The following is a 22521-nucleotide window of genomic DNA, read 5'->3' as shown; positions in this document are numbered from 1 at the left end:
AGCAGTTCCAGCAGAGAGCCCCAAACTTTATTTTCCCTGGCCACATCAACCACCTCTGACTGGGGGATCCCAAGGCGCTCCCAGGCCAGCGAAGAGATATAATCCCTCCACCTGGTTCTAGGTCTACCCCTTGGTCTCTTCCCAGCTGGACGTGCCTGGAACACCTCCCTAGGGAGGCGCCCAGGTGGCATCCTAATTAGGTGCCCGAACCACCTCCACTGGCTCCTTTCGACGCGAAGGAGGAGTGGTTCAACTCCGAGTCCCTCCCGGATGACCGAACTTCTCACCTTATCCCTAAGGGAGACACCAGTCACCCTGCGGAGAAAACCCATCTCGGCCGCTTGTACCCGCGATCTCGTTCTTTCGGTCATGACCCATCCTTCATGACCCTAGGTGAGGGTAGGAACGAAAATGGTGCGGTAGACAGAGAGCTTTGCCTTCTGGCTCAGCTCCCTTTTCGTCACAACGGTGCGGTAAAGCGACTGCAGTACTGCTCCCGCTGCTCCGATTCTCTGACCCATCTCACGCTCCATTGTTCCCTCACTCGAGAACAAGACCCCGAGATACTTGAACTCCTTCACTTGGGGTAAGGACTCATTCCCTACTTGGAGTGGACAGTCCATCGGTTTCCTGCTGAGAACCATGGCCTCAGATTTGGAGGTGCTGATCCTCATCCCAGCCGCTTCACACTCGGTTGGGAACCGATCCAATGAGAGCTGAAGGTCGCAGACCGATGAAGCCATCAGAACCACATCATCTGCAAAAAGCAGTGGTGCAATCCTTAGTCCACCGAACTGCAGACCCCCCCCCCCACGACTACGCCTCGAAATCCGATCCATGTATATTACAAACAGGATTGGTGACAAAGCGCAGCCTTGGCGGAGGCCAACCCTCACCTGAAATGGGTCCGACTTACTGGCGAGGACCCGGACACAGCTCTCGCTTTGGGAGTACAGAGATTGGATGGCCCTGAGTAGAGACCCCCTCACCCCATACTCCCGCAGCACCCCCCACAGTGACTCCCTGGGAACCCGGTCATACGCCTTCTCCAAGTCTACAAAACACATGTAGACTGGATAAGGGTACTCCCAGGCCCCCTCCAGGATCCTTGCGAGAGTAAAAAGCTGATCTGTCGTTCCACGACCAGGACGGAATCCGCATTGTTCCTCCTCAATCTGAGGTTCGACAATCGGCCTGACCCTCCTTTCGAGTACCTTAGAGTAAACTTTCCCGGGGAGGCTGAGTAGTGTGATGCCTCTGTAATTGGCACACACCCTCTGATCCCCCTTTTTAAAAAGGGGAACCACCACCCCGGTCTGCCACTCCTTCGGTACTGTTTCCGACTTCCACGCAACGTTGATGAGACGTGTCAACCATGACAGTCCCTCAACACCCAGAGCCTTCAGCATTTCTGGGCGGATCTCATCCACCCCCGGGGCTTTGCCACTTTGAAGTTGTTTGACAACCTCAGTGACCTCCCCCCGGGAGATTGGTGTCAATCCCCCGTCCTACTCCAGCTCTGCCTCTAACATAGAGGGCAGAGTTGTCGGGTTCAGGAGTTCCTCAAAGTGTCCTTCCAATGCCCTAACACTCCATCAGTTGAGGTCAACAACGTCCCATCCTTACTGTACACAGCTTGGATGGTTCCTTGCTTCCCCCTCCTGAGGTGTCGGACAGTTTTCCAGAGCAACTTTGGTGCCGCCCGAAAGTCCTTTTCCATGTCTTCTCCAAACTTCTCCCACACCCGCTGCTTTGCCTCAGCCATGGCTGAGGCTGCTGCCCTTCGGGCCTGTCGGTACCTTGCAGCTGCCTCGGGAGTCCTCCGGGATAACAAATCCCTGAAGGCCTCCTTCTTCAGTCGGACGGCTTCCCTGACCACCAGTGTCCACCAGGAGGTTCGAGGGTTACCGCCCCTTGAGGCACCTAGGACCTTGAGACCACAGCTCCCCGCCGCGGCTTCGGCAATAGAGGCTTTGAACACCGACCACTCTGGTTCAATGTCCCCAACCTCCACAGGAATGCCCGAAAAGCTCCGCCAGAGGTGTGAGTTGAAGGCCTCCTGAACTTGGGCCTCCTTCAGACGTTCCCAGTTCACCCGAACTACACGTTTGGGCTTACCAGGTCTATCCAGAGGCTTCCCCCGCCACTCGACCCAACTCACCACCAGATGGTGATCAGTTGACAACTCCACCCCTCTCTTTACCCGAGTGTCCAAAACATACGGCCTCAGGTCCGATGATACGATAACGAAATCGATCATGGACCTTCTGCCTAGGGTGATCTGGTACCACGTACACCTATGAGCATCCTTATGTTCGAACATGGTGTTTGTTATGGCCAATCCATGACTAGCACAAAAGTCCAGTAACAAACCACCACTCCGGTTCAGATCAGGGGGGCCGTTCCTCCCAATCACTCCCGTCCAAGTGTCTCCATCATTGCCCACATGTGCGTTGAAGTCTCCGAGCAAGATTAAAGAGTCCCCTTCAGGAGCCCCATACAGGACTCTTTCCAGGGTCTCCAAGAAGGCTGTATACTCTGAACTGCTGTTGGGTGCATAAGCACACACAAAAGTCAGAGTTTTCCCCCCCATAACCCGCAGGCGTAGGGAGGCAACCCTCTCCTCCACAGGGGTAGACTCCAACAACGAAGCACCCAACCGGGGACTTGTGAGTATCCCCACACCCGCCCGGCGCCTCACACCTTGAGCAACTCCGGAGAAGAATAGAGTTCAACCCATATCCAGAAGTAAGGTTCCAGAGCCGACGCTGTGCGTAGAGGTGTGCCCAACCAAATCCAATTGGTAACGCTCCACCTCCTGCACAAGCTCCGACTCCTTCCCCCCCAGAGAGGCGACGTTCCACGTCCCCAAAGCCAGCTTCTGTCGCCCGGGTCTGGTCCGTCGAGACCCTCTGCCTTCACTGCCACCCTTCTGGCAGCGCACCCGACCCCATCGCTGTTTCCCGTAGGTGGTGGGCCCGCGGGACGGAGAAGCGGAGGTGTTGCCCACGTCGCCTTTTCGGGCCACCAGACGATCGCCGACGAGTCCTCCTTCTGGGACTGGCTCCAGAAGGGGACCCCGGGCTTCCTCTGGGCCGGGTATCCTCACTTCGTGTGTCGTCTTTCATGAGGTCTTGTGAACCAAGACCTCATGAAAGGTGGATGAATTCCCCTAAGGGAATGTAAACATTTATAAAAAAAACACATACTTTTAAAAGACTTTAAATCGTCAAAACTCAAGAAATTGTGTATTTCAAGGATGGTACAGTGGTGGTATGAATTTGGCTTTCTGTCAAACACCTTGATAGCTCTCTTGTACAGCTGTTCTATTGGTTTCAGGTTTGTGGCACAAGCAAACAACCAGTTTGTAAAACAGTATTCAATGTGGGATGGAATCATACAGTGGAGGTATGACTTTGCAGCATTGACAGTTAAGAAAAGTCTGATTTGTTTCAAATTGAATTTAACGGTATTGGATAATTTCTTAAAAGTCAAGTTTGAGTCCAGTATGACTCCAAGATACTTGAAGTGGGGGACTAGTTCTAATTCTGCTCCGTTTAAAAACACATTGGATCCTTCGATTTTGACTGGTCGTTTACTGAACATCATGCACACTGTTTTTTTTGCATTTAACTGTAAGCAAATGTTGTTCAGCCAGTGTTGAACCTTGTCCAATGCATTTGAGAGAAAGGATGTCATTTTTTCAGTATTTTTCCCCTGTACAAAGATGACCGCATCATCGGCATACATTTGTACATTCAAATCAGGACATACATTAGGCAAGTCATTAATGTACAGAGAAAACAGTAATTGTCCAAGAATGGAACCTTGTGGAACCCCAACAGGGTTGACAAGGTAGGGGGATTTGGTACCGTTGACCAAAACACACTGTTTTCTGTTCGATAAGTAAGACTCAACCCACTGTATTGAATCTGCTGAAAAATTGAAATACGTCAGCTTTGTAAGGAGCACTTGGTGGTCAACAGTGTCAAAAGCCTTCCTGAGATTAAGGAAGACGGCACCTACATACGGGCTCGTGTCCAACATAGATTTAACCTTTTCCACAAAGACACAGTTAGCTGTCTCAGTTGAGTGGTGAGCACGAAAACCAAACTGCATTGAAGAATGTTGATTATTCTCTCTGAACTAGCTAAATACATGGGTCTGGGGTAGATTTCTTCAGAATTGATTGTGGCATCTCAACCGTGTGGTCAGATCGTGGCCCGTGACATGTCTTGTGAATTCTCTGGCCGAAGCTCCAAATAAACCGTCAGTTTTCATCAAAGCTCAAGCTCTCCTCGTGTCTCTCTGAGTCCAATTGCTTCAGAAGTTTCCCCCACAGTCATGACAACTATGCTTTTTGGCTGCAATGTTCATTGGCTTCAATATCATATTTGTCCAGTGTAGGATTAATATCTGGTTTGCTTTGGGGGGACAATGCTTCACATGATGCCAGAAAGGAAACAAAATAAAATAGAATAGGTCGACTAAAATCCTATAAAAAAGAGGTGTATTAATACAATGCTGCATTGATTTGGAGTCACATGGTCACATTGTGATACAGTAGATACATAGATTGGTAAAATGATCAATCAAAAAAGCACAGCACTGGCTCAGTGAACTATAGTAACTAAGCTTTCTTTAAATAGCCTTTCCATAAGCTTCCTGTTGGTTGTTTTAGCAGAATACCTTGTGGCAGTGACTCTTTCTTGAGAAGTCTACCAGCTCTCTTTTAATATAGATTTATAACATCTGTCATTAACTGTGTTGTGGTGTGGTCCCAGCATTTGATGGGTTAATGTGTGTTTGAGTCAGTTGGTATGTTCTTTTTTTAACACCAGATGGAGCTGTGTACTCACTTGTTCTCATGATGCCCATAACTTAAAACTGCTGACTCTTAATGAGCTAGTTTGGCAGTACATTACATATCATGACATTTTTATCTATGAACATGTTTAATGTCTTTCAGGTTTTTTCGATGACGCCAAGAGTGACTTCCAACAAGTATTGAAGATGAATCCAGATTTTGAAGATGCCAAAGTGAGCCTGAAACAGACACTTCTGGACCAGCAGCACAAGATAGAAAGGGGATACTGACAACTCCATAAACTATAGAATATACATTTTTATAAATCCTGAAATCTGTTGGCTTGAAGAAACAATCTGTGAAGCTTTGTCAAATTATTTCCAATAATGTACATTTCGTATCGAAAATTATAATCGTATTTGATTTGGACATGAACTATTTGATTAAAGATATCAGAATGAAGATGAGCCTTAAAGTAAACACAAACCAAATAAAAAATAACCTACACAAGGAACAGAAACAATGAAAATAAAACTATTGCTGCAAAAACATTCAGTTAGAACCTATGAAACCAAGTAGAAATCCCACAGGGATGGGTGCAACATTTTGATATGGTTTTTGTTAAGCAGAGCTTCTGCACTGACTCAACACTCTTCCAGTTGGAACATATTGTTATGGCCTGAACATATATCATTGCATAATTGGACAGAGCAGACTAATCGACCCGAGTGAAACGATAAACTCTGGTTTTACTGTCTGTAATAAATGTTAGTGCATCATCTTGCAAGGAGGTTTGAGAATATGCACAAACAATAATCAAATGTTAGATTACAGTCATAATAAAGAGGCTCAAAGGCAAAAATCAACAAATGAACATGTGGTTTTAAGGAAAAGTGGAATATATTATTAACTGCGGATTATTTTTGTTGCTTCTTGAAATATAAAAATGTAATATGTATAATATCAAATACAAATCTACTTATGCTGAACAATAAATACTTTTTTTACACTACTGAAGAATGTGTGTTTTTCCTTTCCATACATATGTTTTTACAATATGTTCTTAATAAACTAGGCATACATCAGCTCACCCTGTGTGTGTGTGTGTGTGTGCGTGTGTGTGTGTGTGTGTGTGTGTGTGTGTGTGTGTGTGTGTGTGTGTGTGTGTGTGTGTGTGTGTGTGTGTGTGTGGAGAATCCTTAACAAGCCTCACCTGTGCTTTGTCGTTAAGTGGAATATAAAGCAGCTGCTGATGTCTCAGTTAATCATCCAGTCCCCTTCCTTTTAGACTTGTGTTTTTGTTGGAAGGTGTGCTGGACATTTGCCAAGCTCTGATACTGACTGTATTCTTGTAGTTTTGGGTTTTGCTGCTTACAAACTGCACCATGCTGAGGCTTGGGAACATGTAAGTTACATTTCTTGTAGATTTCTTTCTATGTGTGTACTTAATTGTCTCTAAATTATGTGTTTTATGTGTTCAAGCTTGTTATGGATGGCTGCAGCTATCATCTTGGGTCAAGCCAGGCCTAATGTGAAGCTAAATTTACAGTCAAGTAAGCTTCAATTCTCATTAAGTTTTATACAGCATATATTAAGTCGGTTTAAATTCTCCTCACAAGCCTTTTCTTTTAACAGGCAGTGGGTTAAGGTCTGACTGTGCCGCAAATGTAATGAGACTGTCGTTGGACAAGGCTTTAGCAGTGGGAAACCAGCTTGAGGTGGAGGCTATCAGTAAGTACTTACACTGCTAATAATGAGCTGATTGGTTCATCACTGAGGAAAGGGCTCCCTGACAAAGCTTATTCTCTCCCCTCAGATGGCACCAAGCACATTTTGTTGACACCTAGCATGGCTGCTCAGTGTGGATACAGCATGGAGTCTGACCCGTGGGGTAATACCAGAATCTACACCTCCCTGATGGGCTGCTTTGTGGACAACAAGGTTTGTTTTGAGCTAAAGTGGTTTAACAGCATTCAATGTCATTTTCTACCAAGTTTAGTTGGGGCTACATTTGCTAATTCTGTCTCGAGTGATTGAATTAATGGCTCAACAAGCACATGGTTACTCCCATTTTTGTGTTTCCCTGAATTAAATGTTTAACCCCTTAACCTTAAAAGACACAAAGTACATTTCCCTCTTGTTTGGTACATCCCTAAAATGTTAACACTGCTCCACTCAAAACTGTATTCATCTGCTAGGTACTTTCTTGACTCATTTGTTCCTAACACAAATATCCATTTAGACTTCAAATGTGTCCCTGAAGGCAAGGATATTACATTTTCAATGACAAAAAAGCTGGAACCAAAGAATATTAGGGATTTTCTCTTAATTTGTTATATATTTATAGGATGATGCTACATTTAACGTTGGCTTGAGACTCCAGATGTACGGCGAGAATCCATCAGACGTGTTCAGTCATGACGTGTATCAGACTTGCAGCTACACTCGCTGGGCCTCCAGGGAGATCCTCTGCGACAGGAACTACATGGAAGTAGGTCATCTTTACATTGATGATTCCACCGTCTTGTGTGTATGGAAACTAATGCTAAAACCACCATTTTCTGTTTTAGGTTTCGCACCACATGGCTAACCTTGATGCTGAAGCTAAGGGTCAGACTCGGGATGGTAAAGACGACAAGCTCAACGCCAATCCTGAAGTATGTTGAATCAAACTGTTCAGATACTACAGTTTAATTCCTCCCTACACCAATGAGGATTTAATTATTATTTTTTCTTTCTTGTAGGCCTCTGGTGCATCACAAGGTATCTGGAAGATGACGTTTTACACCCCAGAACCAGTGGCCATGGTGCTGCAAGAGGCTGAACAAGCCGGCTACGCTGCCAAAACTACCTCTAGTCGTCTGGTTATGCGAAGCCCGTACAATACAGCAGAGACTTATTCAGAGGATGTAAGCAACACACTCCTATACAGTGTTTCTTTCCTTTCCCTCCTTGTCAAGTATATTAAACCTCTCCTCTCTTTAGGTAGCTGGAGTCCCCATGGAAATTTTCAGGGTGAGCGCCTACTACATGGCACCACAGGGTCTGAATGTAGTGAACTTGGCAGCTGCTTGTCCCAAAGGTGAGTCCTGAGCAACATATTGCCTTCACAGTAAGCTTAATTGTTGCACAGTTAACCCCAACAGCTCCATTTTGTAATTAACAGGTGGCGTCCTCTTCACCGAGGATATGATCTCTTGGCACATACCTCGCCGTGTGACTCCTCTGTTGGACGGCAGAATTACAGTCTCAGAAATGCACATGGGCATCAACGGGCAGAGGCTTGATAGATCTCAGATGGTCGCACGGGGGTACACACTGAGCACCACAGACTTCCACATCGTCGTCGAGATCCCAGTGGGCTCGCCTGATGGTTACTACAAGGTTGGGGGAAATCTCTAGATTAGAAATGCAAGAGTCACTAGTGCATTGGCATGTTTTATTGAAATGTCATGAATTATTGCAGAGCCATGCCCCAGATTACCAGTACCACATCACCTACTTCGTGGAGCCCATGCTTGAGGTACTGTGGAGGGAAGATGACACCCAAGATGATACCAGATACAAGGTTTTGTTCCCCATCATGACCCCTCTGATGCCTCAATCTCCCCAAGTCCAGGATGGTAAGAGTATGACAAAAGTGGCAACAAAAAAGAGCTAAATTGGCTTAACATTTGAACTCGTGCTTGCTCGGATATATCCTAAAGACTGCTAAACCCATTAAATAAAGTCTTCAGTTTTTGCAAAATGGTGTATTTGGATGGGATTTGAAGCCAAGTACAAAATCCACTTTTGCTTACCAACTACTCAATTGTTCTCTATCAACGTTCAGGCAGGTTTGGAATTTGTAAACCTGCCACTTTCTTTTCTTCAGACACTGTCCCAGAGACTCGAGTGTTCAGCGTTCTCTTGGGAACCTTCCTCCATGACGTTGAGCTTAGGAACATCACCTTCTCCACCGGGGTCCTCACTGTTGAGGAGAGCAATGCCAAAGGCTTCACAGTCCAGGAACACAGCTTGGCTAATGGCTCCAAGATTTTCTCTCTTCAAGTGCCCTTTGATGCTGATGTTGTCTTAAAACATGTATGTGACAAGATACAGAATATCACTTTGTACCAGCATGTTTTCAGTGTTGCTGAGCTTTTATTTCATTTGTTGCAGAATCCTGAGCGCATGGTTACATCTTACTTCCTCCCTCTGATCTTTGGGTTGATCATCCTGCCTGAAGAAACTCCTTTTGCTCTCCCGGTCGACTTGCAGGCCTCTCTGCAGGATGTTGGTGAGATCATATTGAATTTGCTTTTGACAATATCTTTATGCAAAATGTGTTTTCTAAAATGAAATAAAACATATTGGAGTAAAAGCTACAAAATCAGATGGATAATGCATGTTTTGCTGCTTTAGTGCTACCCATCATGGCTGGCACCTGTGACCAGAACCAGTTTTACATCAGCGTGAAGTTCGGGAGTCACGGCTCTAATTTCAAGGCTATCGTTGGACCTCGAGAGCTGACGGCTGAGATGGCTGAAGACTACAATTTCTATGAGAACGGCACACACCTCAGCCTCATTCTGCCATACACTGCCAAGGACGCTGTTTTCGAGGTATGTCAAAACTACAACATCCCACCATAGATCTTCTGCATTGGCCAACTTTACTTTCTTTTCCACAGCTGCTCACTGCAGAATCAGTCAAATCCAGAATTGACCTGCTTCTGTTGGATCGTACAAACGACTGGGTGCTTGCTGATCTCTATCTGGCTTGCTACTTCCCCTTAAAAGCAACTGGTAAGATGTGACATCTAAGTATATTTGCTGCTTTAATTGATGGATTTTTGTTGCTTTACACATTGCCTGCTTCTTCCTCCAGAGTGCCACCCCAATGGCACAATGACTGCTGTGGCTGTGAAGGTTGAATCTACTCGTAATCTGGAGCCAAGTCAGCTGACGCTAAAGGACCAGTCCTGCACACCACAGTTCAGTGACGATCGCTTTGCATATTTCTCCTTCAGTGTGGATACCTGTGGAACCACCAGAACGGTGAGTGTGAAATCACATTTAAATATCAAAAGGGAATTTTGTCAAATGTTAATGCGTTTTTGTTAAATAGTTCTTTGACAACTACATGATGTATGAAAATGAGATCCGCCTGTCTTACAACAACGCCAAAGGATTAGCCAACACATCACCAGTTGATCCTGATTACAGGTAAAATATTTGATTCTGTATAATTGGAGATGAACATCTTCAATGTATAAGTTTATATATTTTATTTTTCCCCTAATAGGCAAACCATTTCCTGCTTCTATGTGGTGAATGAGACTCGGACTGTTGCCTTCAGCGCTAAACCAAGAACCTATGAGCCCGCTGCAGAGATCGGCGCCGGGCAGCTGATGGTGCAGATTAGGCTAGCCCAAGGCATGGTGGAATTTTACAACATCTTGTTCATGCATACAAAACACTGTAAATGTCCAGGCCTCCTTTCTCTAACGGGACTCTTCTTCTGCAGATCCATCCTACGAGCTCTTCTACCAAGCAGAGGATTATCCAGTGGTGAAATATCTGCGGCAGCCTCTGTATTTTGAGGTGGAGCTGATGCATTCTACCGACCCGCACTTGGAACTCATTGCTGAGAACTGTTGGGCAACCCTTTATGAAGATAGGACATCTCTGCCAAGCTGGGACATCATTGTGGACAGGTAATGTTGTGCAAAACTAACTACTACATGTTCTCGGCTGAGACCTTTGGTCAGAAGTGAGTTGTGTAAACACTGTCTTAATGATTCACTAAAAAGCATTCTAATTTCATTTAATGGCAGCTTTATTTTAACTTTCAAATTCCTTCACTAGCTGTGAGAATCGCGATGACAGCTATGCAACAGTTTTCCATCCCGTTGTGAGTGACTCAAGAGTTTTAGTCCCGTCCCACATCAAGCGCTTCTCTGTAAAGATGTTCACTTTCACTAAAGATGACGAGGTTCTGAAAGACCAGGTAAGACTTGTAAATCCAAATCAGGAGTCTTTTGGCCACTGCTGCATGTAGCGCTGTGTAACAAATCATCCTGTCTGTCCACAGATCTATGTCCACTGTGATGCAGTGATTTGTGACACGAGCAGCCAGGCAGATGGTTCCTGCAGAGGCCAGTGTGTGCATCCTCCAGGTCAGAGCTACTCAAGACCTGCAGGTGTAAAAAGGGGTAAGTGATTGAGTCTGATCAAATGTAGTCGATCTGGATGTGCAGCTGTTAATCTTTACTTGTTTTGCAGAGCGAAGAAGCACCGACTCAACACGCCGAAGGCAGATCTCCTCTGGGGCAATTATTCTGTCTAACCTCTGAATATTTTCTGAAGTGTTTACATTTTGTCGTTTGCACCTTATGTATATTTGTTCATTGTTTAGCTCCAGGACCAGGGGAACACAGTTTTATCTATGAATGTACTGCCTTTTATATTGATGGATGACGATAACGACTCATTTATTTTGAAAAATAAACGAATACAAAAAATAAAAGCCACATTTATTCATAGTCTCTTTTATCAATGTGTTGCATCTTCTGTGGTCAATTGTAAAAGCAGATTTTGTGTCAACCAGTACCCTCATAACTCCAACAAAATGCACAGAATCCTCAACATATGTAGAACTTATATTTTGTATAATAAACAAAATGATAAGTTGTGTTAGGCGCTAAATTAAATACATTCTGAAGTTATTATTTCCCCATTGATAAGCCCTGCCTACTGGAGACGAAAATTCTGTGTCCCCGGTTAAATCTAACATCCATCGTGTTTCTCTCACTTTGTCATTTCATTACATGTATTGTTTGAGACTTTCTTTAACACTGTCATATTTCCATAGGGAATGTGAAGCCTGTGGTTATGACTGTTTATCATAATTCACTCATGGAACTACAGGTTGGGGGTATTGGTCCGCACGTACACATGTTGACTGTACCTACTGTGTTCCCGTCTCTTCCCGGACTTCAAGCCGGCAACATGTGCTTTTCTGCTGCTCAAAGCCAACTTTGCACCTTCGATGCACCGCCTCCGACTCCCTTCTCTCGGCACTACACTGGTGAACGTGACAAGTCTTGCAGAAGTTTCCAAGACTGGACCGAAAATGGCTAGAAACGCCGTTTTTATCAAACTGCCGGGGATTTTTGGAGACGTCCGTGGCTGCCTCGTGCACACGGACTGAGGCTCGGTGCGTCCTCTGCGGAATGGCCGGGGACGTCGCTCGCCATTCTCACATCGTTCCGGCGCTTGGAGACAGCAAGCCTTCCGACCACATGGAGACGATACGCGACCTGCTAGGTACGTAAGAACCCGACTTCTTGTTCACGGGACTGTTTCTTCCAGACATGCGGCTGTGGCCCACCCCCCGGTGGGAATGCCCTCGCCCTCGTTGGGTCCCTGCTCTCTCCTGCGGCCTCCTTCCGACAGCCCGTTCCATGGCCCGACCCTCGCCTGCGGCCCCACCCTCCTCGGCCCCTGTGGTGCTTTCTCCCGGACGCGAGGATTGTGTCCATGTTCTGAATTCTGGGGGGGGTTGTGTAGTGATCACTGTTTATCAAAATTCACTCATGGAACTACAGGTTGGGGGTATTGTTCCGCACAGACACACATGTTGACTGTACCTCCTGTGTACCTACTGTGTTCCCTCCTTTCTCTTCTTCCCAGACTTCAAGCCGGCAACATGTGCTTTTCTACTGCCCTTTCTGGTAGATTTGAGTCCCTCTTATTTTTTTTTATATGAATATAAAACAAATCTTTCAACAAATGGCTTCCATATAATGTGAGCTATTGACCCCAAATCAATGCAGCATTGTACAAATAACTAGACGAGAAGGATACACACCTCTTTGTAGAATTAAATTGCCTTTTATATGAATATTGTCATTGTTGGGGAATAATTGATCAACCTTGAGCAGCCGTTATCTCCCATAAGGAGGGGCTGCTCTATCATATTGTTGATTTTGCCAGTTTATGACGGGGCAACTCTCTGTCAGAGATAGTTATTGCTGTGGGACACCTGGAGCACATCCTTCTCTGGGTGTTGATGACCCCAAGCCATAAGCGACAACAAATGTGATTCAGTGTCCTCAGCTGTTTAGTCTATCTATTGTTTCATTTCATCGTTTATTTGGCACGGACAATGCACAGTAATGAACACTTACAGATGTAGCACTGAATTTCAGACTCCAGCTTCCTGCCTACGACCTGCCAAAGACCAGTATAGAGGAATGTTAGGCCCTCCCACTATTTTCCAAGAGGGCGTTGCCAGATTTTCAATTTCAGGTTTTAACCAGGAGATGGCGCTTCATTTACAAATACAGAAAGACAAGTTTCATGGACTTTCAGTTGTGTTTTGAAGAGCATTTGAAGTGCCAGATTTAGATTTGAGCTAATTTCCATCCGCAGTCCCTCATAAAACATTTAAGAAAATTATATTTTACAAACAAAGCTAAAACAAAATACATGATATGAAAAAAGTTCAAAAGAGCAAGAGCAGCATACACAAGTATTTACCACATGGCAGTACAATATAGCAGCTACGACATATAAAGTGCTACATAAAGTGCAAGAGAAGATACCCCTGTATTAAAGTGCATTTAGCGCTGACTGCACGTCTGTTTATTTCTCAACCATTCTTTTAGTTGACCTTTAAAGCTATTGAGAGTGGGACAATCCCGTATCTCAGTTGGGAGGCTATTCCAGAATGAGCTGCCTTTAAAGGAGAGGACATTTTGTCCAAAAGTGGTCCGTCTATGGTGGACTTCACAGTCTCCTCTGGTTTCTGACCTATGCAGCGTCCATTGTGTTTTTTGTGGATGAATTCCCCGAAGGGAATGTAAACCTTTATAAAAAAAACACAGACTTTTAAAAGACTTTAAATCGTCAAAACTCAAGAAATTGTGTTTTTCAAGGATGGTACAGTGGTGGTATGAATTTGGCTTTCTGTCAAACACCTTGATAGCTCTCTTGTACAGCTGTTCTATTGGTTTCAGGTTTGTGGCACAATCAAACGACCAGTTTGTAAAACAGTATTCAATGTGGGATGGAATCATACAGTGGAGGTATGACTTTTCTGCATTGACAGTTAAGAAAAGTCTGATTTGTTTCAAATTGAATTTAACGGTATTGGATAATTTCTTGATATGTTTTTTAAAAGTCAAGTTTGAGTCCAGTATGACTCCAAGATACTTGAAGTGGGGGACTAGTTCTAATTCTGCTCCGTTTAAAAACACATTGGATCCTTCGATTTTGACTGGTCGTTTACTGAACATCATGCATACTGTTTTTTTTGCATTTAACTGTAAGCAAATGTTGTTCAGCCAGTGTTGAACCTTGTCCAATGCATTTGAGAGAAAGGATCTCATTTTTTCAGTATTTTCCCCCTGTACAAAGATGACCGCATCATCGGCATACATTTGTACATTCAAATCAGGACATACATTAGGCAAGTCATTAATGTAGAGAAAACAGTAATGGTCCAAGAATGGAACCTTGTGGAACCCCAACAGGGTTGACAAGGTAGGGGGATTTGGTACCGTTGACCAAAACACACTGTTTTCTGTTCGATAAGTAAGACTCAACCCACTGTATTGAATCTGCCGAAAAATTGAAATACGTCAGCTTTGTAAGGAGCACTTGGTGGTCAACAGTGTCAAAAGCCTTCCTGAGATTAAGGAAGACAGCACCTACATATGGGCTCGTGTCCAACATAGATTTAACCTTTTCCACAAAGACACAGTTAGCTGTCTCAGTTGAGTGTTGAGCACGAAAACCAAACTGCATTGAAGAATGTTGATTATTCTCTCTGAACTAGCTAAATACATGGGTCTGGGGTAGATTTCTTCAGAATTGATTGTGGCATCTCAACCGTGTGGTCAGATCGTGGCCCGTGACATGTCTTGTGAATTCTCTGGCCGAAGCTCCAAATAAACCGTCAGTGTTTGCCATCAAAGCTCAAGCTTTCCTCGTGTCTCTCTGAGTCCCGACTCCAATTGCTTCAGAAGTTTCCCCCACAGTCATGACAACTATGTAGTTTCTTTATTGGCTGCAATGTTCATTGGCTTCAATATCATATTTGTCCACTGTAGGACTAATATCTGGTTTGCTTTGGGGGGACAATGCTTCACATGATGCCAGAAAGGAAACAAAATAAAATAGAATAGGTCGACTAAAATCCTATAAAAAAGAGATGTATCAATACAATGCTGCATTGATTTGGAGTCACATTGTCACATTGTGGTACAGTAGATACATAGATTGGTAAAATGATCAATCAAAAAAGCACAGCACTGGCTCAGTGAACTATAGAAACTAAGCTTTCTTTAAATAGCCTTTCCACAAGCTTCCTGTTGGTTATTTTAGCAGAATACCTTGTGGCAGTGACTCTTTCTTGAGAAGTCAACCAGCTCTCTTTTAATATAGATCTATAACATCTGTCATTAACTGTGTTGTGGTGTGATCCCAGCATTTGATGGGTTATTGTGTGTTTGTGTCAGTTGGTATGTTTTTTTTTTAACACCAGATGGAGCTGTGTACTCACTTGTTCTCATGATGCCCAGAACTTAAAACTGCTGACTCTTAATGAGCTAATTTGGCAGTACATTACATATCATGACATTTTTATCTATGATTTCGATGACGCCAAGAGTGACTTCCAACAAGTATTGAAGATGAATCCAGATTTTGAAGATGCCAAAGTGAGCCTGAAACAGACACTTCTGGACCAGCAGCACAAGATGGACAGGGGATACTGACAACTCCATAAACTATAGAATATACATTTTTATAAATCCTGAAATCTGTTGGCTTGAAGAAACAAATCGGTCAAGTTTTGTCAAATTATTTCCAATAATCTACAGCTATCGTATTGAAAGTTAGAATCGTATTTGATCTGAACATGAACCCTTTGTTAAAGATATCAGAATGAAGATTAACCTTAAAGTAAACACAAACCACATAAAAAATAACCTACACAAGGAACAGAAACAATGAAAATAAAACTATTGCTGCAAAAACATTCAGTTAGAACCTATTAAACCAAGTAGAAATCCCACAGGGATGGGTGCAACATTTTGATATGGTTTTTGTTAAGCAGAGCATTGATTATTCCTTCTTCTGCACTGACTCAACACTCTTCCAGTTGGAACATATTGTTATGGCCTGAACATATATCATTGCATAATTGGACAGAGCAGACTAATCGACCCGGGTGAAACGATAAGCTCGGGTTTTACTGTCTGTAATAAATGTTAGTGCATCATCTTGCAAGGAGGTTTGAGAATATGCACAAACAATAATCAAGTATTAGATTAGAGTCATAATAAAGAGGCTCAAAGGCAAAAGTCAACAAATGAACATGTGGTTTTAAGGAAAAGTTTAATTTGTTATTAACTGCAGATTATTTTTGTTGCTTCTTGAAATATAAAAATGTAATATATGTATAATATCGAATACAAATCTACTTTTGCTGAACAATAAATACTTTTTTTACACTACTGAAGAATGTGTGTTTTCCTTTCCATACATATGTTTTTACAATATGTTCTTAATAAACTAGGCATACATCAGCTCACCGTGTGTGTGTGTGTGTGTGTGTGTGTGTGTGTGTGTGTGTGTGTGTGTGTGTGTGTGTGTGTGTGTGTGTGTGTGTGTGTGTGTGTGTGTGTGTGTGTGTGTGTGTGTGTGTGTGTGTGTGTGTGTGTGTGTGTGTGTGTGTGTGTGTGTGTGTGGAGAATCCTTAACAAGCCTCACCTGTGCTTTGTCGTTAAGTGGAATATAAAGCAGCTGCTGATGTCTCAGTTAATCATCCAGTCCCCTTCCTTTTAGACTTATGTTTTTGTTGGAAGGTGTGCTGGACATTTGCCAAGCTTGGATACTGACTGTATTCTTGTAGTTTTGGGTTTTGCTGCTTACAAACTGCACCATGCTGAGGCTTGGGAACATGTAAGTTAAATTTATTGTAAATGTCTTTCTATGTGTGTACTTAATTGTCTCTAAATGATGTGTTTTATGTGTTCAAGCTTGTTATGGATGGCAGCAGCTATCATCTTGGGTCAAGCGAGGCCTAATTTGAAGCTACATTTGCAATCAAGTAAGCTTCAATTCTCATTAAGTCATTTTATACAGCATATTAAGTCGGTTTACATTCTCCTCACAAACCTTTTCTTTTAACAGGCAGTGGGTTAAGGTCTGACTGTGCCGCAAATGTAATGAGACTGTCGTTGGACAAGGCTTTAGCAGTGGGAAACCAGCTTGAGGTGGAGGCTATCAGTAAGTACTTACACTGCTAATAATGAGCTGATTGGTTCATCACTGAGGAAAGGGGTCCCTGACAAAGCTTATTCTCTCCCCTCAGATGGCACCAAGCACATTTTGTTGACACCTAGCATGGCTGCTCAGTGTGGATACAGCATGGAGTCTGACCCGTGGGGTAATACCAGAATCTACACCTCCCTGATGGGCTGCTTTGTGGACAACAAGGTTTGTTTTGAGCTAAAGTGGTTTAACAGCATTCAATGTCATTTTCTACCAAGTTTAGTTGGGGCCACATGTGCTAATTCTGTCTCGAGTGACTGAATTAATGGCTCAACAAGCACATGGTTGCTCCCATTTTTGTGTTTCCCTGAATTAAATGTTTAACCCCTTAACCTTAAAAGACACAAAGTACATTTCCCTCTTGTTTGGTACATCCCTAAAATGTTAACACTGCTCCACTCAAAACTGTATTCATCTGCTAGGTACTTTCTTGACTCATTTGTTCCTAACACAAATATCCATTTAGACTTCAAATGTGTCCCTGAAGGCGAGGATATTACATTTTCAATCACAAAAAAGCTGGAACCAAAGAATATTAGGGATTTTCTCTTAATTTGTTGTTATATATTTATAGGATGATGCTACATTTAATGTTGAATTGAGACTCCAGATGTATGGCGAGAATCCATCAGACGTGTTCAGTCATGACGTGTATCAGACTTGCAGCTACACTCGCTGGGCCTCCAGGGAGATCCTCTGCGACAGGAACTACATGGAAGTAGGTCATCTTTACATTGATGATTCCACCGTCTTGTGTGTATGGAAACGAATGCTATAACCACCATTTTCTGTTTTAGGTTTCGCACCACATGGCTAACCTTGATGCTGAAGCTAAGGGTCAGACTCGGGATGGTAAAGACGACAAGCTCAACGCCAATCCTGAAGTATGTTGAATTAAACTGTTCAGATACTACAGTTTAATTCCTCCCTACACCAATGAGGATTTAATTATTATTTGTTCTTTCCTGTAGGCCTCTGGTGCATCACAAGGTATCTGGAAGATGACGTTTTACACCCCAGAACCAGTGGCCATGGTGCTGCAAGAGGCTGAACAAGCCGGCTACGCTGCCAAAACTACCTCTAGTCGTCTGGTTATGCGAAGCCCGTACAATACAGCAGAGACTTATTCAGAGGATGTAAGCAACACACTCCTATACAGTGTTTCTTTCCTTTACCTCCTTGTCAAGTATATTAAACCTCTCCTCTCTTTAGGTGGCTGGAGTCCCCATGGAAGTTTTCAGGGTGAGCGCCTACTACATGGCACCACAGGGTCTGAATGTAGTGAACTTGGCAGCTGCTTGTCCCAAAGGTGAGTCCTGAGCAACATATTTCCTTCACAGTAAGCTTAATAGTTGCACAGTTAACCTCAACAGCTCCATTTTGTCATTAACAGGTGGCGTCCTCTTCACCGAGGATATGATTTCTTGGCACGTACCTCGCCGTGTGACTCCTCTGTTGGACGGCAGAATTACAGTCTCAGAAATGCACATGGGCATCAACGGGCAGAGGCTTGATAGATCTCAGATGGTCGCACGGGGGTACACACTGAGAACCACAGACTTCCACATCGTCGTCGAGATCCCAGTGGGCTCGCCTGATGGTTACTACAAGGTTGGGGGAAATCTCTAGATTAGAAATGCAAGAGTCACTAGTGCATTTGCATGTTTTATTGAAATGTCATGAATTATTGCAGAGCCATGCCCCAGATGACCAGTACCACATCACCTACTTCGTGGAGCCCATGCTTGAGGTACTGTGGAGGGAAGATGACACCCAAGATGATACCAGATACAAGGTTCTGTTCCCCATCATGACCCCTTTGATGCCTCAATCTCCCCAAATCCAGGATGGTAAGTCACATTTTCTAGTGAGTATGAACAAAATGTTGGTGACCAAAAAGAGGTTAGACTTTTACCTAGCTTTGGATCAACAAGTCTGACACAAACTTGAGGTCTGTTTCAGTGGTCATTTTTGCCAAAATGGTGTGTTTGTATAGGAATTCAAGAAAGCCAAGTACAGTATAATCCATTTTTGCTTACAAAGAGTGCCTTTTAAAAAAAAAGAAGTCTACTCAATTGTTCTCTATCAACGTTCAGGCTGGTTTAGAATTTGTAAACCTGCCACGTTCTATTCCTCAGACACTTTCCCAGAGACTCGGGTGTTCAGCGTTCTCTTGGGAACCTTCCTCCATGACGTTGAGCTGAGGAACATCACCTTCTCCTCCGGGGTCCTCACTGTTGAGGAGAGCAATGCCAAAGGCTTCACAGTCCAGGAACACAGCTTGGCTAATGGCTCCAAGATTTTCTCTCTTCAAGTGCCCTTTGATGCCGATGTTGTCTTAAAACATGTATGTGACAAGATACAAAATATCACTTTGTACCAGCATATTTTCAGTGTTGCTGAGCTTTTATTTCATTTGTTGCAGAATCCTGAGCGCATGGTTACATCCTACTTCCTCCCTCTGATCTTTGGGTTGATCATCCTGCCTGAAGAAACCCCTTTTGCTCTCCCGGTCGACCTGCAGGCCTCTCTGCAGGATGTTGGTGAGATCATATTGAATTTGCTTTTGACAATATCTATCATAAGCAAACGTATTGGCGTAAAAGCTACACAATCAAATGGATAATGCATGTTTTGCTGCTTTAGTGCTACCCATCATGGCTGGCACCTGTGACCAGAACCAGTTTCACATCAGCGTGAAGTTCGGGAGTAACGGCTCTAATTTCAAGGCTATCGTTGGACCTCGAGAGCTGACGGCTGAGATGGCTGAAGACTACAATTTCTATGAGAACGGCACACACCTCAGCCTCATTCTGCCATACACTGCCAAGGACGCTGTTTTCGAGGTATGTCAAAACTACAACATCCCACCATAGATAGTCTGCATTGGCCAACTTTTCTTTCTTTTCCACAGCTGCTCACTGCAGAATCAGTCAAATCCAGAATTGACCTGCTTCTGTTGGATCGTACAAACGACTGGGTGCTTGCTGATCTCTATCTGGCTTGCTACTTCCCCTTAAAAGCAACTGGTAAGATGTGACATCTAAGTATATTTGCTGCTTTAATTGATGGATTTTTGTTGCTTTACACATTGCCTGCTTCTTCCTCCAGAGTGCCACCCCAATGGCACAATGACCGCTGTGGCTGTGAAGGTTGAATCTACTCGTAATCTGGAGCCAAGTCAGCTGACGCTAAAGAACCAGTCCTGCACACCACAGTTCAGCGACGATCGCTTTGCATATTTCTCCTTCAGTGTGGATACCTGTGGAACCACCAGAACGGTGAGTGTGAAATCACATTTAAATATCAAAAGGGATTTTTGTCAAATGTTAATGCGTTTTTGTTAAATAGTTCTTTGACAACTACATGATGTATGAAAATGAGATCCGCCTGTCTTACAACAACGCCAAAGGAGCAGCCAACACATCACCAGTTGATCCTGATTACAGGTAAAATATTTGATTCTTTATAATTGGAGATGAACACCTTCAATGTATGTGTTTAAATATTTTATTTTTCCCCTAATAGGCAAACCATTTCCTGCTTCTATGTGGTCAATGAGACTCGGACTGTTGCCTTCAGCGCTAAACCAAGAACCTTTGAGCCCACTGCAGAGATTGGCGCCGGGCAGCTGATGGTGCAGATGAGGCTAGCCCAAGGCATGGTGGAATTTTTAAACATCTTGTTCATGCATACAAAACACTGTAAATGTCCAGGCCTCCTTTCTCTAACGGGACTCTTCTCCTGCAGATCCATCCTACGAGCTCTTCTACCAAGCAGAGGATTATCCAGTGGTGAAATATCTGCGACAGCCTCTGTATTTTGAGGTGGAGCTGATGCATTCTACCGACCCGCACTTGGAACTCATTGCTGAGAACTGTTGGGCAACCCTTTATGAAGATCGGACATCTCTGCCAAGCTGGGACATCATTGTGGACAGGTAATGTTGTGCAAAACTAACTACTACATGTTCTCGACTGAGACCTTTGGCCAGAAGTGAGTTGTGTAAACACTGTCTTAATGATTCACTAAAAAGCATTCTAATTTCATTTGTTTAACTTCTGCTTTATTTTAACTTTCGAATTTCTCCACTAGCTGTGAGAATCGCGATGACAGCTATGCCACAGTTTTCCATCCCGTTGTGAGTGACTCAAGAGTTTTAGTCCCGTCCCACATCAAGCGCTTCTCTGTAAAGATGTTCACTTTCACTAAAGATGACGAGGTTCTGAAAGACCAGGTAAGACGTGTAAATCCAAATCAGGAGTCTTTTGGCCACTGCTGAATGTAGCCCTATGTAATAAATCATCCTGTCTGTCCACAGATCTATGTCCACTGTGAGGCAGTGATTTGTGACACAAGCAGCCAGGCAGATGGTTCCTGCAGAGGCCAGTGTGTGCATCCTCCAGGTCAGAGCTACTCAAGACCTGCAGGTGTAAAAAGGGGTAAGTGATTGAGTCTGATCAAATGTAGTCGATCTGGATGTGCAGCTGGTAATCTTTACTTGTTTTGCAGAGCGAAGAAGCACCGACTCAACACGCCGAAAGCAGATCTCCTCTGGGGCAATTATTCTGTCTAACCTCTGAATATTTTCTGGAGTGTTTACATTTTGTCGTTTGCACCTTATGTATATTTGTTCATTGTTTGGCTCCAGGACCAGGGGAACACAGTTTTATCTATGAATGTACTGCCTTTTATATTGATGGATAACGACTCACGTATTTTGAAAAATAAACGAATACAAAAAATAAAAGCCACATTTATTCATAGTCTCTTTTATCAATGTGTTGCATCTTCTGTGGTCAACTGTAAAAGCAGATTTTGTGTCAACCAGTACCCTCATAACTCCAACAAAATGCAGAGAATCATCAACATATGTAGAAATGATATCTTGTATAATAAACAAAATGATAAGTTGTGTTAGGTGCTAAATGAAATAAATTCTGAAGTTATTATTTCCCCATTGATAAGCCCCGCCTACTGGAGACGCACTAAAATGTGATGTTTGAGTGTCCTCACTTCCGCCTTTAGGAAACACAACAAACCTTAACATTCACAGTCAATGGAGCAAGACAACCCTCAAATACTTGGAAATGCTCACTCTAAGTGTAAAAACCAGAACTTCAAATGTGCAGAATAATTGTATACAAAGTGTATCTCTTCCTGCTTACAGTCCAGGTAGTGTTTGTACAATTTTTGGCGATGTATAGCAAGTCTGTAGGCTACTAGTGTTACAGCTTATTCTGCTATCCGTCAAATTCTGTGACCCCGGTTAAAGCTAACATCCATCGTGTTTCTCTCAATTTGTCATTTCATTACATGTATTGTTTGAGACTTTCTTTAACACTGTCATATTTCCATAGGGAATGTGAAGCCTGTGGTGATGACTGT

General features: G+C 43.5%; 3 protein-coding genes across 3 annotated transcripts in view; all 3 read left to right on the top strand.

Annotated features, from left to right (window-relative positions):
- The window catches only part of LOC307015246 (uncharacterized protein), a 31750-nt gene extending 9851 nt beyond the window's left edge, over window positions 1-21899 (top strand). Inside the window, exons 20-21 of the mRNA XM_079643751.1 lie at window positions 21455-21575; window positions 21646-21899. Coding sequence (XP_079499877.1) covers window positions 21455-21575; window positions 21646-21716 — 192 coding nt within the window. The 3' untranslated portion in view covers window positions 21717-21899. The remainder of the gene's footprint in view (window positions 1-21454; window positions 21576-21645) is intronic.
- Window positions 6064-11321, top strand: LOC307015247 (uncharacterized protein). The gene is made up of 21 exons (XM_079643753.1): window positions 6064-6212; window positions 6290-6360; window positions 6443-6538; window positions 6624-6748; window positions 7155-7298; window positions 7378-7464; window positions 7552-7716; window positions 7793-7889; window positions 7974-8191; window positions 8274-8430; window positions 8682-8890; window positions 8969-9086; window positions 9212-9411; window positions 9480-9594; window positions 9677-9846; window positions 9917-10014; window positions 10094-10224; window positions 10316-10505; window positions 10657-10798; window positions 10883-11003; window positions 11074-11321. Exons 1-21 carry the CDS (start codon window positions 6193-6195, stop codon window positions 11142-11144), a joined length of 2745 nt encoding a protein of 914 aa, XP_079499879.1. The 5' UTR covers window positions 6064-6192; the 3' UTR covers window positions 11145-11321.
- Window positions 16633-21415, top strand: LOC307014313 (uncharacterized protein; the record flags this gene model as incomplete). Its single annotated transcript, XM_079642186.1, has 19 exons — window positions 16633-16761; window positions 16839-16909; window positions 16993-17088; window positions 17174-17298; window positions 17708-17851; window positions 17931-18017; window positions 18105-18269; window positions 18346-18442; window positions 18527-18744; window positions 18827-18983; window positions 19272-19480; window positions 19559-19676; window positions 19780-19979; window positions 20048-20162; window positions 20245-20414; window positions 20485-20582; window positions 20662-20792; window positions 20884-21073; window positions 21229-21415. Exons 1-19 carry the CDS (start codon window positions 16742-16744, stop codon window positions 21413-21415), a joined length of 2598 nt encoding a protein of 865 aa, XP_079498312.1. The 5' UTR covers window positions 16633-16741.
- Window positions 21900-22521: the final 622 nt, after the last annotated feature.

The sequence above is a fragment of the Notothenia rossii genome, assembly GCF_949606895.1.
Source record: "Notothenia rossii genome assembly, chromosome: 8".
Taxonomy (NCBI): domain Eukaryota; kingdom Metazoa; phylum Chordata; class Actinopteri; order Perciformes; family Nototheniidae; genus Notothenia; species Notothenia rossii.
The sequence above is the reverse complement of the archived record's forward strand: the minus strand, read 5'-3'. Positions and strand labels throughout refer to the sequence as shown.